At 41.4% G+C, this 16,615-nt stretch overlaps 1 protein-coding gene across 2 annotated transcripts; it reads right to left on the reverse strand.

Annotated features, from left to right (window-relative positions):
• Nucleotides 1–728: 728 nt before the first annotated feature.
• pafah1b2 (platelet-activating factor acetylhydrolase 1b, catalytic subunit 2) lies at nt 729–11,157 on the reverse strand. Of its 2 annotated transcripts, XM_076274097.1 has the most exons (7): nt 11,123–11,151; nt 10,857–10,991; nt 9,923–10,004; nt 9,087–9,176; nt 7,117–7,233; nt 5,736–5,858; nt 729–2,802 (listed from the first exon to the last, which is right to left on the reverse strand). In XM_076274097.1, exons 3-7 carry the CDS (start codon nt 10,001–10,003, stop codon nt 2,524–2,526), a joined length of 690 nt encoding a protein of 229 aa, XP_076130212.1. In that variant the 5' UTR covers nt 10,004; nt 10,857–10,991; nt 11,123–11,151; the 3' UTR covers nt 729–2,523. The 2 variants fall into 2 exon arrangements, with proteins under 2 accessions (XP_076130212.1, XP_076130213.1); XM_076274098.1 differs by having other exon boundaries at nt 10,861–11,157.
• Nucleotides 11,158–16,615: the final 5,458 nt, after the last annotated feature.

The following is a 16,615-nucleotide window of genomic DNA, read 5'->3' on the forward strand; positions in this document are numbered from 1 at the left end:
TTAACAAATTAGCCATCCTGTCAGGAACTGCTGAGAGGCTATCGCAACACAACTTGATCCTATAACCTAACATGAGCCATTGAGTAGTCTTGTTAGGGACAACAGAGGGTAAGAATGTAGCAGCAAGCCTTGCTAAACTGCTGTAGCTTGGGACCATTAGCCATCAAGCTGCAGACCCATTGAAACATCAAGGTTCCACAGGTCATCAGGTTCCCTGGTAAGAACCCCTTCCCCTATCTGTTCTGGGGAAGGGTTATTTGATCAGAATCAAAACAGAGGATGGCGACAATACCAGAACAGCTGAAAAGATACCCTGAGAGAACAGCTGCACCCACACATCTCTCTGCTATCATCTAGAGGTCAACATCTAATACTACACTTCAGTATATGTGCTCTGCATAGAGATTTTTATTTTGCATTTGGGAAATCAAACTGAATTATGGCCTTGAAATAACTGAATTCCCCCCATAGCTAAAACTATATTTATGGAGCAAGAGCCATGTGCCAATGACAAGACAACTTAAAAAAAAAAAAAAAAAGTCCCATGAGACTGGACTTCTTATATTCATATACTGGACATACAGTTCCACTATTGTTCTATACAGCGTATCATAAATCATGTGAGAAGTTATTTCTGCACCCAAGAGGCATAATCAGCTCTATAGTCTTATTCAAATGAATGTTTGCCTTCAGCACTCCAACAAACACACGAGACAGGCTTACAGGTATACCCCTTTATTGGAATGCTTGGAATACAGGGATGTGCCACTAGCCCAGGCAGAGTGCTCACAGGACACCACCACAGACACAGTACACGCACAACACTAGTTCATCAAGCTCAACACTGACATGTTATATACAGACGTATGCTTATTTACACCTCACCTAACGCACAAACACACAACGCTCTAAAGGAAGCTTATGCAGTTTAATGCTCAGGTACACTTTTGCATTCCCAAACACACACACACACGCACACGCACGCACGCACACGCACACACGCACGCACGCCCTGTAACACACACACCCACATACACACCCTGTAACAGACAGACCGAGATGCAGGGACAGGTGAGAAGCATGTTAAGTGCTTAAGACACCATGGTCGTGCATTGGATGCTTAGTGGAGGTTGCAGTATCCATTTCAGTGAATTTTAAGGCCAGACACACTCACTCTCACATACAAACAAACAAACAAACAAACAAACACATATTTTCAGGGCCTATTCTGTTCGACACAAGTGTGCAGGTCATTTTCAGAATGACGTCACGAGTGAATAGTGTTACTATAGTGACAAGTCCGACCAGCATAGGTGTCGGAGAAGCAAGACAGAAACATAGTCATATAGCCTACAAACTCTACACAAAGGACAGAAAAACAAACAAACAAAAAACACCAAAAAAAAGTTGCTGAGAGAAAGGCTGACAAGGAGAGAAAGACTACGAGAGAGATGTGAAGTAAGTGCATTTGTTGTGTGAGAACAATCAAAAGAATTCAGATCACTATATCTCATGTATATTGTCAACGAGTGTGTGCAACAGAGAGTGAATTGAGTGAGTGAGTGAGTAAACAAGAGAGAGAGACACCATCAGTAAAGGCCTTTTTAGTGTTGAGATCTTTACGGCTCTTTATGGCCGCCGCTGTCGTGGGAAGGCATTGAGATTCTGGCATTCTGGAAGAAACACAATCAGCAGAAAGAGCAGGCCATGCTACAGTTCACAGGCGCTCTGGCACAGCAAATGTGACACTACGTTATGTGTTCACAATACAGTCGAGAACCGTAAACTGTGCACTTGAAAGCTTAGACAGGTCTGGGAAGGACAAAGCCAAGATGACATTACCTACAGTTACATGTCGAAGTCTGACATTCTATCATAGTGTGTCAGGTTTAAATAAAATGTGGAGTAATTTACAATAGAGCATTCAAATCCACTTTTTTGAGGGGTGAAATAAGACAAAACTAAAAGCTGTATAGACTAAAATTAGTAGGTCAGTTATATGTTTGCTATATATTACAAATTATGTATGTACATTTTAAACGCATCACAGCTCTCTATTGAGTGCTTCAGGTTGCCTTCATGGGTGGAATATAGTGTATGTCTGCACAACATCCACCAGGGGGCACTACTCAAAAATCTTTACCCTGTATGTCATGTACAGATCAGACTCAGATCAGATCAGATTCAGCCCTCTCTCTCTGTCTCTCTCTCTCTGCCTCTCTCTCTCTCTTTCTCTCTTTTTCTCTCTGCCTTTCTCTCTCTCTCTCTCTCTCTCTCTGACTGTGTGACAGTTAGTGTGAATTTGAGCTGAATGAATTCCCTCTGTTTTTTGTACATCAGCTTAAGAACACTCTCTCTCATCCTTAAGCCCTCCCTCTCACTCTTTCTTTCTCTCTCTCCCTCTCTTTCTTTCTCTCGCTTCTCCCTCATTTCATTGCTACGTGACAGAACCCCCCTCCCCCCACCCCACCGGAGTGACTGAGAGACGGTCCTCTCATGCCAACCCGTCCTCCCTTCTGCCCTTCAGACCAGGGAGGCCCGCCTCTCCTGGGGCGTCTCCTCCAATAGCTGCATCAGCAGCTCGTGGAGGGGCGTGGCGATGGTACTGTAGCCGCTGGCGGTCAGGTGCAGGTAGTCGAACATGTCCCTGGCCGTGATGGCGCCGTCGGAGTGGACAAAGGCGTCACTCATGTCCAGGAACTGGACGGGCCCCACTCGATCCAGTGTCGAGCGCAGCAACCTGTTCACCATCGCGTTCTTCTCCCTCAGAGGGTTGGGCTGCTCCCCCCGTGGCAGTAGACCCTGAGGACAGAGAGCACAGGGGGGACAGATGAAGAGAAAACGGACGAAAGATAAGTGCCAGATCTGGGATTTGGCTGGGCAAGGTAAGGCTGGTATATTGTATATGGCAAAATTCATACACATTGATAATTCAAAGTGCCTTACAAATGAGCAGACTGAACACAGAAACTAATAGGGTCAAAACGGTACCGGTCGCAGTGCATGAACACTGTAAACAAGACCATACAGTTAAGAACAAAATTATTCATACCCCTGGCAAATATTGATTTAAAGTTGTGTTTTGAAAATGGGACCTGGTAAACTTCTCAAAGTCAATGGTAACACTAAAACAAGGGGCTACATTAAGATTTTTGGAGGAAAAGATCAGGCAGGCTGCCGAGAGACCTGCCCCAATAGGCGGCATTGGACCATTAAACCACATAATGATCCAAAACATACAGCCAAACAAGGCAAGAAATCGTTAACAGAGAACAATATCAACAATTTAGAGTGGCCCAGCCAGAGTCCAGACCTCAATCCGTCACAAAAGTGAGCACAAGGCCAGAGTGATGGCAAATAATCGTTCCTGCCTCAAAACCCGGGTTGCTGCTAAAAAGGTGTGGTCTAGAATCATTGTGGAGACATGGAGAGGCTTGGTAGGTACTATATGAACCATTTTGAGAGCTGTGAATGCAAATAAAGATGTTTCCAGTGATTGTTAAAAAAGGGTATGAATAATTTTGGACACGCCATTTTTCATAAAAATGTTAATAAAGACAAAAACACTTATTTTTTTGATGCCATGCTTCTACCACATTGTCTTACAACCTTTTGTCATGTGGCAGTGTTTTGTTTGTCAGAACAAACATATCAGTCAAGAGAAAATCAACTTATTGTTATTATAAATCAATATTTGCCAGGGGTATGAATCATTTTTTTCTTAACTGTAGATAGACTAAAAGAATGGGTGACACCTATTTAGATTCAAAATGCCGTGGCACGTCTGGTCTTTAAACAGCCAAAGAAGAAGTAACTGTTAGTTACTCTTGGCTTCTTATAGCAACCAGGATTCAATTTAAATCCCTCACTCCGGCCTACAGGACACTGGATCTGGATCTACACCTTGTCTATGGGCCTGGCCTTCACCTCCTTTCACACAAAAGATGGGAAATACTATTAAAATGGTTACAGTACAGTATAAATAAGCGAGGCATTGAGACATACAGTACTCTGACTTTATGGCCACCAAAGGTAGGGAGTCACCACTTTCTTTTGCCTCCCCTTTACCATGCTGGTAAATCTGAATGAATTTGACTGTAGCTTACTTTGGTACTCATGGTTTCTGTAAAATGTAATGTAAACAACATGTCCATATTGATACATGTTTAAACATTTAGGAATTGTTGCTAACACTGCCTGCCTTTCATAAGTAGAAAATGCATATTTAAGCAGTGCTGTCCACTCTAACTTTTGTGTGCACGATCTAAGCAGCATAGAACTAGCTCAAGTGGGTGATCTGGTGGGCTTCAACCATACAAACAACCATAAAACCACACCAGGCTTCTAATTAAGATATTTGTACAAACCTGTAGTCACACCAGGTCAATGAAAGGGACCTGCGTCTAATTGGGACTAAGTCTTGTAATTGAATTTTTGTACTTTCCAATGTAATTTTGTTCCACGATATTTGGCAAGAACCATAACCATAACCATTTTGCCCCTTGGCAATATCCAAAACATAAGACAGCTGCCAACAAAGGCAGATCCCAGCTGAACACTTCCTTCTACTGATTTTCAGGAGACCAAGGTGGCATATTGGAACAAAGCAAGCAGCTGACAGATTCTTCACTGAAAGCAAACAAGATAGAGCCAATCATAGTTTGGAATGAAGATATTTTAACTATGAAAAAGGGTATAAAATGCAATGGTATAGAATGTGATCTGGATTTCAATGGTAAGCATCTGTAGCAATCTCACAAGTCAATGTTAAGTTTACAGTAACTATGGGCAGTCACCACTATCTCAGGGTTCCTCCTCTAAGTGAAATGTAAAATTCCATGACTTTTCCCTGACAAAAAAATAAAATGAATTTCCATGACCTACTATATAATGAAGAGTACAATATACTGATCAAAGATTTCAGAACAGATGCATAGCGTTCAAAAATCTTTTACTTTTTTAAAGCGGAAGGTGTATAAATGGGCATTGAACAAAGTTGGACTAACCACAATTACTCAAGCAAGCAGTAAAGCTAATAACCAGATATACACCAATCCTGAGTGGAAATATATTTGTATTAATGTATTTTAGCAAGTACATTTTAAACGGCTACAACACAATTCCCTGATATTCCATGACTTTGCCCCAAACATGATACAATTCCCTGACTTTCCATGTCTGTAACAGACAGAATTCCATGATATTCCATGACTTGTGGGAACCCTGCTATCTACACCAACCAAGGCAAGACAGAAATCGCAAAACACTTGACTGGTTTTAAAATTTTCACAAATATGATATGTGCATGGCTCTGTCTACCCCCAGATTTTAATGGACATGTACATTTATTCTGAAAGTTTGGTAGAGTGGTTGTGTGCATATCCCAAATTTGCCTGAAGACTCTGTCGGGTCGAAACGTTGCCATTTTTAATTAAAGTTTGGGAGCTACTCTGGTGTGAGGACATTCTCTTTTGCTTTATATTCATCCTAAATGGCCAACCAAATGCAATTATTTCCAACTATTACCCGAGCCGAACTATTAGCCAAGGTTTATACTTTGATTTTGCAAAATTCCTTCAGCTATGAGGTTAATACATGGGGGAAGTTAATATGGTATTAATATGGATTCGTTTTTTTAACTTGCATAAAACACTGCCCTGCGGTTTATACACAATGTGGCTAAAACAGAGGAAATTACTGTACACACTATGATAAGATGAGATACACAGACTTGCCATGACAACGACTTTAGACCTGGGAAGGCATGAGCGTAGGTACTGTGTGATGGTCAGAATCCCGCCTGCAACCTGTTCAGCATTGTGCTCATGGTTATTGGTTCCTACCCACACAACTGACACCTGCAAAGGGAAACAAAGTGGAGTCAAATATATGCTTTAAATACACAGAACCTCTCTTTCCAAGCCTGAAGCATTTCACGTGTTCTCATTCTGAAGACATCAGAGAGAAGTTTTACACATGAAAATGCGATGCATAGTGCACCTAATCCTTGCATATGGGTTTCAAGCTCGGCCATCTGGGGGACAGAGGTCTTCTTCAAAGCTTTCAGCATTGCTCATGATTCAAGGATTGTTCAGGACTCGAGAATTTGGCATGCCACAAGTGGCATCATACTTTTCCTCCTCTGTGGGGCAATGTTGCAAAGATCAAAACTCGGGTCAAGTGGAAAATTACAGGAACTCTTACGCCTTTTAATGTTTTATTGTTTCACTGAACCAACAGACCATACAGGTTGAGTACAGCTATGTATGACTGTTTTACTTGTTGGGGATAAGTATGTGATTAATCTCTTCACTTACCCCAATAATGTTCGAATTAGTGAATAAAAAACCTAAGGACATTTATCCTGCAGAGGAGTTCCTTCTTACATCTCGTGACAGTGTGTGCTTCTTGGTCTGTGACGTAATGCTTTTAGATGGTGTAAGATAGCGATTTTTAGATAATGCACTATACCACACATTTGGTCGTTAATTGCCACACCCCTGGGCACATTGTTTAATAAAAGAGAAGCGCATGGCGAAAAAAAAACAGTGCAAGATAGGAATATGCTTTGCTTCACTGCACTGCGTCAAATTGCACTGCGTTTCATTACACTGCGTCAAAATAGGGCCCTTTGTCTCTCTTTGGTGCACTCACATGTGCAAGATCTGAAAAAAATGGTACAGCTGTCAAATTGTGTCTCTCTCTCTCATTCTTTCTCAAGTCTGGTATACACTGTGATTTTGAGTTGTCAGACAAAAGATTACTTTCATGAAAGAAACATGGCAATATCTTTGGTTTTGGCTTTGAAACGGTGGTTCTATGCTGCACTGTGTGAGAGGTTGAAGCATGGTCAATTTCACAGTCCCTGCAAAAATGATCAGACAGTGTCAGATATTTAGGATGACAATCTCAGAATGTGACTACAGCCTCAGATTTACACCTGCTAAACAACTAGAAATAAATAGCGGAGGAATTGTCTTGATGTCTTTAATTCTCATAGAAAATATTCCTATTCTTATTCCGTAGCCTATACGATTCTGTGTATTACAGTTGCATGTGCAGTCTACATAAATTATGTCATACCCAAGTTTATAAGAGCCATTAATCAATTCCTACCCGAGGTCTGATGTTGTCCAATTCCCCGTTCTGAAGTCTCCACAGGACGTTGCAGGTGGTGTCCCCTCCAATGCCAAAATTAAGAGCATGAAGAGGAGAGAAAAGCTCCCGCCACACCTGCAGCAACAACAACAAACAATCATTGATGATATCATCATCATTCATTAGGGCTGTAACAATATGCGAACTAGAACGTCGTGATACAAACATCCACAAACATCCACAATCTCATATCACGATTCGAGAAGACAGAGCGATACACACCCCTCTCCAAACCCAGCTGCTGCAGATACAGACTCTTTTCATTTCACTAGTAACTTTATAACACATCACAAAATTAAATTAAATGAAAATAAATCACAAAATTATTGTTCTATTTCACTGTTTCCCCTAATGTAGCGGTGCCGCTACACGTTACCACTACACCACCCCACCCAAAAAACAAAACAATAAACGTAACCGTGGCTCAAAAACCGTGTGCTTGGAGTATCGTTACACCTCTGTCATTCATCAATGCATTTTCAACAACCAAAAATAGATATAAATAGAAATAACTGCACACATATCATATCTGTTTGCTTACACTGAAATCTTTCAGTGTAACTGTGCTTCTATACAGATCCAGGGATCATTTCAAGCAGAATGATAGCAGCCAGGGGAACTTAGGTCTACAACCACAATCTGGGACATGCTGATTTAAGAAGACTATCATCTTCAATGGTGATTATTAAAAGGCACAGATCCTACAATGTCTAAGGCCATGAATAATATCTTCTTTCTTTTCATTTGTAGGGAGTCGAAATTAGTTCAGAAAAGCCACATATACAACATCTCTAGATGTACACCAGACATAGAAAGCAATGTTTTGCCCACTGCACTCCAAAATAGAGCACATTTGACATGTGACAATAGTGACCACCCACTCTGGGGATGGAAGTAAAAATCCCATTCATTTTCTCCTTTGAGAATTTGATTATAATTCATGATATCGTGAAGAGTGAGGAGCAATTTGTGGCCATCTGATGAAAAGTGTTTTTCTCACCTTGAATGTTGAATTTGCTCAATGCAAACGGTAGGAAGTTAGTCATCTTGTCTTAAATTCAAGAGGAAGTATGTTAAACTATTGTTAGGTGGGAACATGTTGGAAAATGTATCATTCGCAATGGCTGATGGGATGAGTAGTTTGTTTCGCTCAGAAATTAACATATGCACACAGTCTTGTAACCTCTTTTTTTTTTTTTCTCGTTTTATGTTCACGATTCACTCTGTCTCTGGCAAGCCTTAGGCAAAGCCTAAAACTCCTTATATACAGATTTTTCCAGATGTCAATGGAAAAAATTAATGGGAAACTTAGTTCCAAAGCCTGAGGCATCGCAGAGGTGGGTGGTCATTGTTGAGCTCTATAGACCTCTGAAGTTCACCTACAAAAAGGAATCAAAGCTGCCATCTTTGCCCATAGGGAGATCTGGGTGTTAATTGAAGCTAACTAGCTATGGCAAGTTGCATTGCAAGTTAGCTCTGTTGTAGCGGAAATCTAAGTTTGCCGTCTTAACGTACAGAAGATCACAGCACCCACTTGAAGGCAGAGGACAAAAGTGTGTTGAGCAAAACGTCTGCATTTCAGACCTCTTCATCCCCATGAGAGTTTAACAGGTGCGATAATTCAAAATCCCCATATTATTTTCCCATAGGAAAAATCGCAACACACAGGATCTCAAAGAAGGCAGCTTTTTTGTAGGCGAACTTCAGAGGTCTATTACGTTGCTGCAGATTTCAGTTCCATGAACCAGTTCGAAACAACCAACAATGCAGAGGAATTTACTTACAGCTAATAAAAATACACCCAATGACATATGAGCAATTTATGAATTAAATCAGGACACTAAAAGTAAAAGAAAGCAGAGGGAAAAAAGCTTCCATGACAGAACACACAAGAGGACACACACTTAATAAAATAATTTAGCACCAACCTCATACTGCTGCATGAGTTGAACCATAGAGTCTCCGATGAACAGCACGTCTGGTTCAGCATCCTTACATTCCATCACAAAGCGATTGTGCTACACACGAGAGAGAAAGAGAGAGAAAGAAAGAGAGAGAGAGAGAAAGAGAGATTTCATCTTCAAGGGGGAAACTGGTCAGGCACTTTGGACTAGGGATGCACCGATTGTGAAAGTCAGGGGCCAATACCAATATTTACAAAAACATTGTTACTTAACATAACATTGTTACTAAAATTATGTTGTTTTTGTTGTTAATTATGCACTTTTGTGGCAGGGAGACAAAATATTAATTATTTAAAATATAAAAAACTGAAGCATTTCCAAGTCTTTCAGCCCTTCATAGCACTACCCCTCAATGTGTCAGTTTGTGCATAACACAATATTTACCTAGTGCAGAATTTATGCAACACAACAGATCGGTCACTGCCAACAGTCAGTCATATTATGCTGATACCAGTCAACATAGCCGATATATATCGGTCCATCCCTACCTACCTTGGACCTTCCCTCTTAATTTATGTTTATTGGCCAGACAGACTATGGTTCACCAAGAACATGTAACAACAGTAGTGATACAAGTCAGCCACAGCCCACACAGGCAGTGTACAGTAGTTTAAGTATATCGCTGCATGGGAGCATTCAACTGACCGGATAGATGGATCACATTTCATTGTGATGAAAAGCCCTTGTCAGCAATGTGCTTGGGTGAGGGTCATGTTAAAATGGCCAAATATTATCTTGTTAATGTAGGGTACACACAAGCCCATGCACGCACACACACACACACACACACACACACATACCTGGGACATCCACCGTCCATCTCCTTGCACATCCTGTACAGGGACAGGCACAGCAGCAGGGTTTTGCTCCTCCCCACTCATCCTGCAACAGCAACAACATTTACCCTACAGTAAATACTAAACGGCACACTTACTAGCAAGGACACTACATAAAGGCATTCTCAGTCCGTGGACTATTAAAACGCCCACAATTGTACTATTAAACTTTTTAAGGCTTATCTTCAGGTGGACCTGCTTACTGCTGAGGACTTTTTAAAGAATGTTCTTATTTATTAGACGTTATTTTGGTATTTCAACTGTTACTGAGTTGTTATCTGGTGGTGAATTTAACAATTTGTCCATTGATGCAGCCTTGTTGACAGAAAACGGTGACCGCGCACCGTTCAGTAAAAGGCACAAACAGTAGCCTCCACTCTGCATTCGCTTTCAATTCTTTGATCTTCTTTTAAGACCTGCACAACAACAATCCGCTTACAAGGTGAAGGCAGAGTTGGACAGCTTCCACCCTGATCCCCAAAGATGAAAGACGAGACCATATGATCCCCGTATAGCTGCTAACACAAAGGACCCGGTTGTATGTTTCAAGGCCTCGGTCATACATGATGCTATGAGAGCTCGATGCAGACAGATAGAGCACACTGACGTTAGGCTACTTCATGGAGGCCTGTGACGAATAAGCCGAATGAAAATGCATGCTAAATACGGGAATAATGTTAAGGCAGGGCCTACAAATAAAAAACAAAATGTATAGAAAAGTGTTCTGACGTTAGTGAATGCAAATGTGTGTATTCGGTTTGATAGCACCGAAGCTCAAAAACCAAACATCAACAGTTAACTGGCCATTTCATATTTTGCCGAAAAGTGGAAAAATAAACATAATTTTACATCTAAACTTGTTAGTTAGTAACACACCATACATGCTCGTGTTTCGTACCTACTAGACGGTAAAGAAGATTCTGTCACGTAGACTGCACAGTGCCCTAATGTCAGTCTGATCGAAGATGCTGGTGTTGTGGTGGTGCGGATGTTGCTGTTACGCACGCTCGGGTTCTCCTCCTTTGTTATTCTGCTAGATGGCGTCGAAGTAACAAACAGTTTTCATAATATGGTACCCTCTAAGATAGTCTTTGAAACTTGATTACACAAATGTTGTGAGTAAATCACTGAATATTTTGGTAGAAGCGTGTCGATTGTCCATACCACCCCTGCCTGCCTCCCGCTCTCTTCCAGCGTTACCGCCCTCGCTGTTACACACTACTTCCGCCTCCAGAAGTCGTCGTCACGCACTTCCCATTAAAACATGTACCGCCCCTGTAGCGTAAAAGCGTGATTTGACATCTAGTGGTGATGCTGTGTAGGTAGGCCTAAAGACTGGAAGTTGTGAAGGCTAAATAAAGATTAGATACAATTAAGCCCAAAAGCATTCCTTCATCTTAGCCAATTTTGATTCAAAAATCATTTTATTTGACCAATAGGTTTCTATAGCTTGTCTGGAAATAGTCTGGCACCTGTCAAAAGATGGAGACCTCCGAGATATTGCTAACAAGGTTTTTGAGTCTCCACTGGGATGTTGGACCCCTCCTTTGAGGTTGGTTTCTTCCCATGACTGTGGTCTTCTGTTCACTTCACAGAGGGATTCACACAGCCTGATGCCCCCCCCCCCTCCCCTATTCTGGTGAAGCGGTTGCCTGGGTTGAACAACATTCCAGAACCGAAGAACAGAAGACATGATCATCAATTTCTGGAGGGCCCACACACTCAACACCCCGACTACCCATCAATGGTGAAGTGAAACAGGTGAGTTGCACCAAATTTCTGGGAGTGCACATGGCAGAGGACCTCAAGCCTGTTGGGAAGGTTACTTTTAAACTATTCCTCTACAGATTACAGATCAGGCCTACGTGTCCTAAAATGTAAATATTTTGAATTACATCAGCATTGTCTCATACTGTATTTTAGTAGGCTAGCTGTGGATGAAACAGTTACATCCGGTTATGTGATGTTATATGTTATGTAAGGCCCACAGACAATGCCAGCAACCTGGACTATGAAACATTATGCACACCATGGTGTCAAAGAACCTACAACAGCAGTCACAACTAGAACTAACATTGTCCAAACAACCTAGACACAGATTCATTTTTTTATTAACTTTGCCAAAAAAATGGATACAGGCCCTTTTGGCCTACATCAAAATTGATTTTACATCCCGTGAGAGGTTTTTATTTACACTAATGTGCAGAGTACAAGTACAGAGACAACAAAATGCAGTTTGTGTCTAACCAGAAGTGCAAAAAGCAGAAAAAGTGCAATGTGATATACAAAGTAGGTGGTGCATAGACAGGACAAAAGATATAGTGCAGTGTAGACAGTAGTATACAGTTGATTTCAGAAGGTGGTTTAGAGTAGTATGAATTAAATATAAGTATGTGCAGTGTATTAACAGTAACCTTATAAGAGCAAAATAAATATGACTATGTAATATGAACAATGTATGAACAACATGTACAGATATGTGCAATGTAGTGGCAGTACCAATATGGTAGTAGTAAAAACAAGATAAATATATGCAGTGTAATATATTACAGAAAAAAACTGAATAAATATGGATATTTAGAATTAACCATATAAACAGATATGTACAGCTATGTGCAGTGTGGTAACAGTACCATTGTAGTACAGAGACAGTAACATTATAATAGTATTAAGAATAAGTGTGTGCAGGATGAAGAGCAGTAGAATATGGCTATTTATAAGTGTAATTACAGTATGTATATTTGTAAATAAATGGACACTATGGATGGGATAGGTTAGTGCAGTTGTGTGTGTGTGTGTGTGGGGGGGGGGGGTGTCCGTCTCCTTGTTGTCCCTGTCAAGGCTGCCATGGACACCTCAACAGGCACAGGCAAGGAGGCATCAGGCGAGGGCGGGGGGGCTTAGTTCGTTGGATGTCACCGGGATGCAGAGCTAATGAGATGAGATGAGATGATTTGGTCATAGTAAATGTTCCAATCAATGATCCAGGCAGCACGTTTTCTTCTCTCTCCTTCATTTTACAGTCTAAGTTTTACTGACTAGAACGGCTTGGGGTCAAAGGTCATACGGAATTGATTTATCTGCACTAATTTTTTTAATCAGTTATTTTTTCTCAAATTAATTAATCAAAATTAATTAGTTATTTTGACAGCCCTACTTTAAATTATAACTGTATTTAAAAACAGTTACTCATATTTTGTATTTTAATACGTAATCCTGTTACATGTATTACTTCCCAACACTGTGGAGTAGCAACCACATCACTGGCCAAGAAAGCCCAGCAACTATACTTCCTCCATATAGCCAGGGTGCAGCACTTCAGTTCTAAAAGGTTTTGGCTGCCCTCTAGTGGTGATGATGTTGTATCACAGATGACAGGCAGCTGCACTAAGGAATTATCCATGTCCAAAAGGCACCACTCACAATAATCGTTAACTAGCACTGCCAGCTCCACTGAGCAGTTTTAGGGACGTATTTCTGCATATCCTGAAAGTGAGTTAAAACGCTTGTGTGCTACACCAAGTAAAACACATCAATTAATGGTCACATGGTTATAATGAGATGAAGAGAATGCAATGTGCAATGGAATATCAGTTTAAGACAAAGGTTTGAATTCTGTGGCGATATTCCCTATCCACTGTTGACTTACCCCAAGTAGAGAGGTGCACCCTCAACCTGATTTTGTAAGAGTGTTTAATGGATATTATTTACCTCCAATATAGTTTTTTTATTACATACTGGTGCATGCCATAGACCTAGTGTGTTTTCTGTCTAACATAAACATCAATCTCACTAGTAAATACGTATCCATGTCCAAAAGACACTACTCACATCAGATTTAAATAAGCATGATATTGCAAGCTCCCCAGAGCACACTATGAAAATTGAACAGTTTCTGAAGAACCTCAATGTTACTTCAAAGAACCCAGGGGCTCTTCTGAGAACTCAAATGTTCCTTGATGCTCTTAGAGGTGTCTGCAAGAACTTTAAAGGCACACTATGCAGGTTTTTTTTAGCTTAATATGCAAGTTTTTTCGCTTAATTTACCTTCATTTAACAGCTTCAGAGTCATTGGAATGGTTATATGACTTTTTTCGGGTTGAATGGTGGCCATCTCGCTTCCCCCTAGTGCCTGTGAGCGGAAAAACCACCCTTGCAACTGAGGGCCGGCGGGCCGACGGCCTCAGTGTCAGGAAGTATAACGAGTGTGACGAATTGCTTTACTGCATTCAAATACACATACACGCCAGGCACCGGCTAGAAAAAGGTAGCGATGGAGTTTCTCAGATATTCGTCATGACAAAGCCAGCGAACAAGAAGCAAAAACCGAGAAAACAGTAAGGAAATTGCCAATACTGCATAGTTTACCTTTAAAATAAGCCTGACTTAGTTAAACTGTATTTTTTCCCTATGTAGTAGTATGTAGTATGTAGTTTTTCCTGTTCTGCGTCACGTAAAGGACAAACATGACATCACTTCTTTATTTGTTTATTTCTGTTATGGTTATGGCTTTCTGTGTGTGTGTGTGTGTGTGTGTGTGTGTGTGTGTGTGTGTGTGTGTGTGTGTGTGTGTGTGTGTATAAGTAAGTATAAGTATATAAGTATATATACTCTTTTGATCCCGTGAGGGAAATTTGGTCTCTGCATTTATCCCAATCCGTGAAACACACTCAGCACACAGTGAGGTGAAGCACACACTAATCCCGGCGCAGTGAGCTGCCTGCTACAACAGCGGCGCTCGGGGAGCAGTGAGGGGTTAGGTGCCTTGCTCAAGTGCACTTCAGCCGTTCCTACTGGACGGGGTTCAAACCGGCAACCCTCCGGTTACGTCCGAAGCGCTAACCAGTAGGCGTGTGTGTGTGTGGTGTGTGTGTGTGTGTGTGCGTGCGGGCGGTTCTTGTATGTGTGTTTTGACTAGCCAATTCCGGGGGCTGTATTCTGTATGACAGTAACCTGGTAAGTCCTCCTCTCTCTTCAGGAGTGGTGGTTTCAAACACCCCTTGGCATGAGGCCCAGAAGCAGCCTGCAGTTCCCAACACAGAGATCCTGCAGCAGGTGACTGTGGGTGAGTCTGCTCTTCTACCCTGTCTGCTCCCACACCCACCTCCGTCTCTGGGTGACATACGGGTCTACTGGCAAACAAACAAAACAGACCAAGTGGTTCACGTCTTCAACAAAGGCCAGGAGGAGTTTAAACATCAGTCCCCTGCCTACTGCAACAGGACCCGTCTCTTCACTAGTGAGCTGCAGACTGCAAACTTCAGTCTGGAGTTATGCAACGTCACTGAGCATGATAACCTCACCACCTTTCAATGTCTTGCATTTTATGATGGAAGCGGGAGGCCTAAGTACCAGAACAAGGTTATCTTACTGGTGTTGAGGGAAGATGGTAAGGAGAATTACGCTGCACTGCTTTATTAGTGTTTTTTTGACATTTGTGTTTAAAGACACATAAATACAGAGTATAGTTCTCACATGCAGATACACACGATGACTGATCTACTATCTCAACAGAGCCAGATCAACCACAAATACCCAAAGTACAGTCGACAAAGGTGGCGGATGATGGTGAGACTGATCAAATTTTCTATGAAATTAGGCATACTACATTTGATCAATCAATCAATCAATCAATCAATCAATCAATCAATCAACCAACCAACCAACCCACCAAGCCAAATGCTAATTCAGTCAGTTAATCACACAAACTGAGGACATATTTAATCAAACCACAGCCAGTTAGTTACTTGGTTATTTTGGTCTTAAGACATGCCAGTGATATTCTCTGTATCTGTATTTGTCTTCCATAGATGGTGGTGAGCATAACTCAGGAGCTCCCCCTACTGGCAGCAGGGTGCACTGGTACACCCTGGTAGCTGTTTTTTTTGTGCTACTGTCACTGGTCTTTTTGTATTATCGGTGAGTGTCTCTGGTTTGTTTTGCTTTGCTGCAATGAGCAAAAATGATGGCTGTATGGCTAGTGGTTTAGAAAACAAGTTGTCCTCTAGTGATCATGCATTTAGTATTATAAGGAAAGATCCAGAGTTAAAACAACTTATTTTCAAACCACTGACAAGGCTCAAAATAGCCTTACTTCGGTGGTAGCATCGTTAGGGTCCCTACAGACAAACCAAAGTATTGTAAACTTTAAAAGTGTACAAAGAGCTTATAACAAGACTTTTTCTGAAAGAAGCGCATTGCCTGACTTTCTGTTAGCAATTTATTTTGACGTGGCCAATGAGTCCAGTGTGTGTTACTGTGATGTGTTTTTCTGTTATTGTATGTTTTCACTAGCAGAACCAGAACCAGACCTCAGCTTGCCCGTCTTATGGCAGGAGGGACCAGAGTGGAACGGGAGATGAGAGAGTAGGGAGAAGGCTGCTATGGATTATCAGACAAATGGACAAGCAGAGAGAGCGGGAGAACTGGTGGACACCCAACAAACACATGACGTTTGGGGAACTTTCCCTAAAGGTTCATTGAAGGTTACACAAAATCTTTAGAGGATGTTCTGGGGACATTTGTACATACATCAGTCCAGAAATGTTAGGCCTACTGTATGCTTTGTGGCACTGTGCAATTTGCAAGGCAAATTCATCTTTTCAGTTTTTGAAGCAGACCCCCCAATGTATTGAATAAATGCAAATACTGTGAACA

This window comes from Alosa pseudoharengus, unplaced genomic scaffold (genome assembly GCF_046254945.1).
Source record: "Alosa pseudoharengus isolate Yale_2024_CS ecotype anadromous, Long Island Sound unplaced genomic scaffold, YU_APseudo_1.1 YU_APseudo_1.1_scf_8, whole genome shotgun sequence".
NCBI lineage: Eukaryota > Metazoa > Chordata > Actinopteri > Clupeiformes > Clupeidae > Alosa > Alosa pseudoharengus.

Coding starts and splice junctions, on each gene's coding strand:
- pafah1b2 (XM_076274098.1), bottom strand. CDS start 10,003: ATGAGTGGGGAGGAGCAAAACCCTGCTGCTGTGCCTGTCCCTGTACAG. Junction 7,234..9,086: donor AACTCATGCAGCAGTATGAG/GTTGGTGCTAAA, acceptor TTGTTGCTGCAG/GTGTGGCGGGAGCTTTTCTC. Junction 5,859..7,116: donor TGGACAACATCAGACCTCGG/GTAGGAATTGAT, acceptor TTCCCTTTGCAG/GTGTCAGTTGTGTGGGTAGG.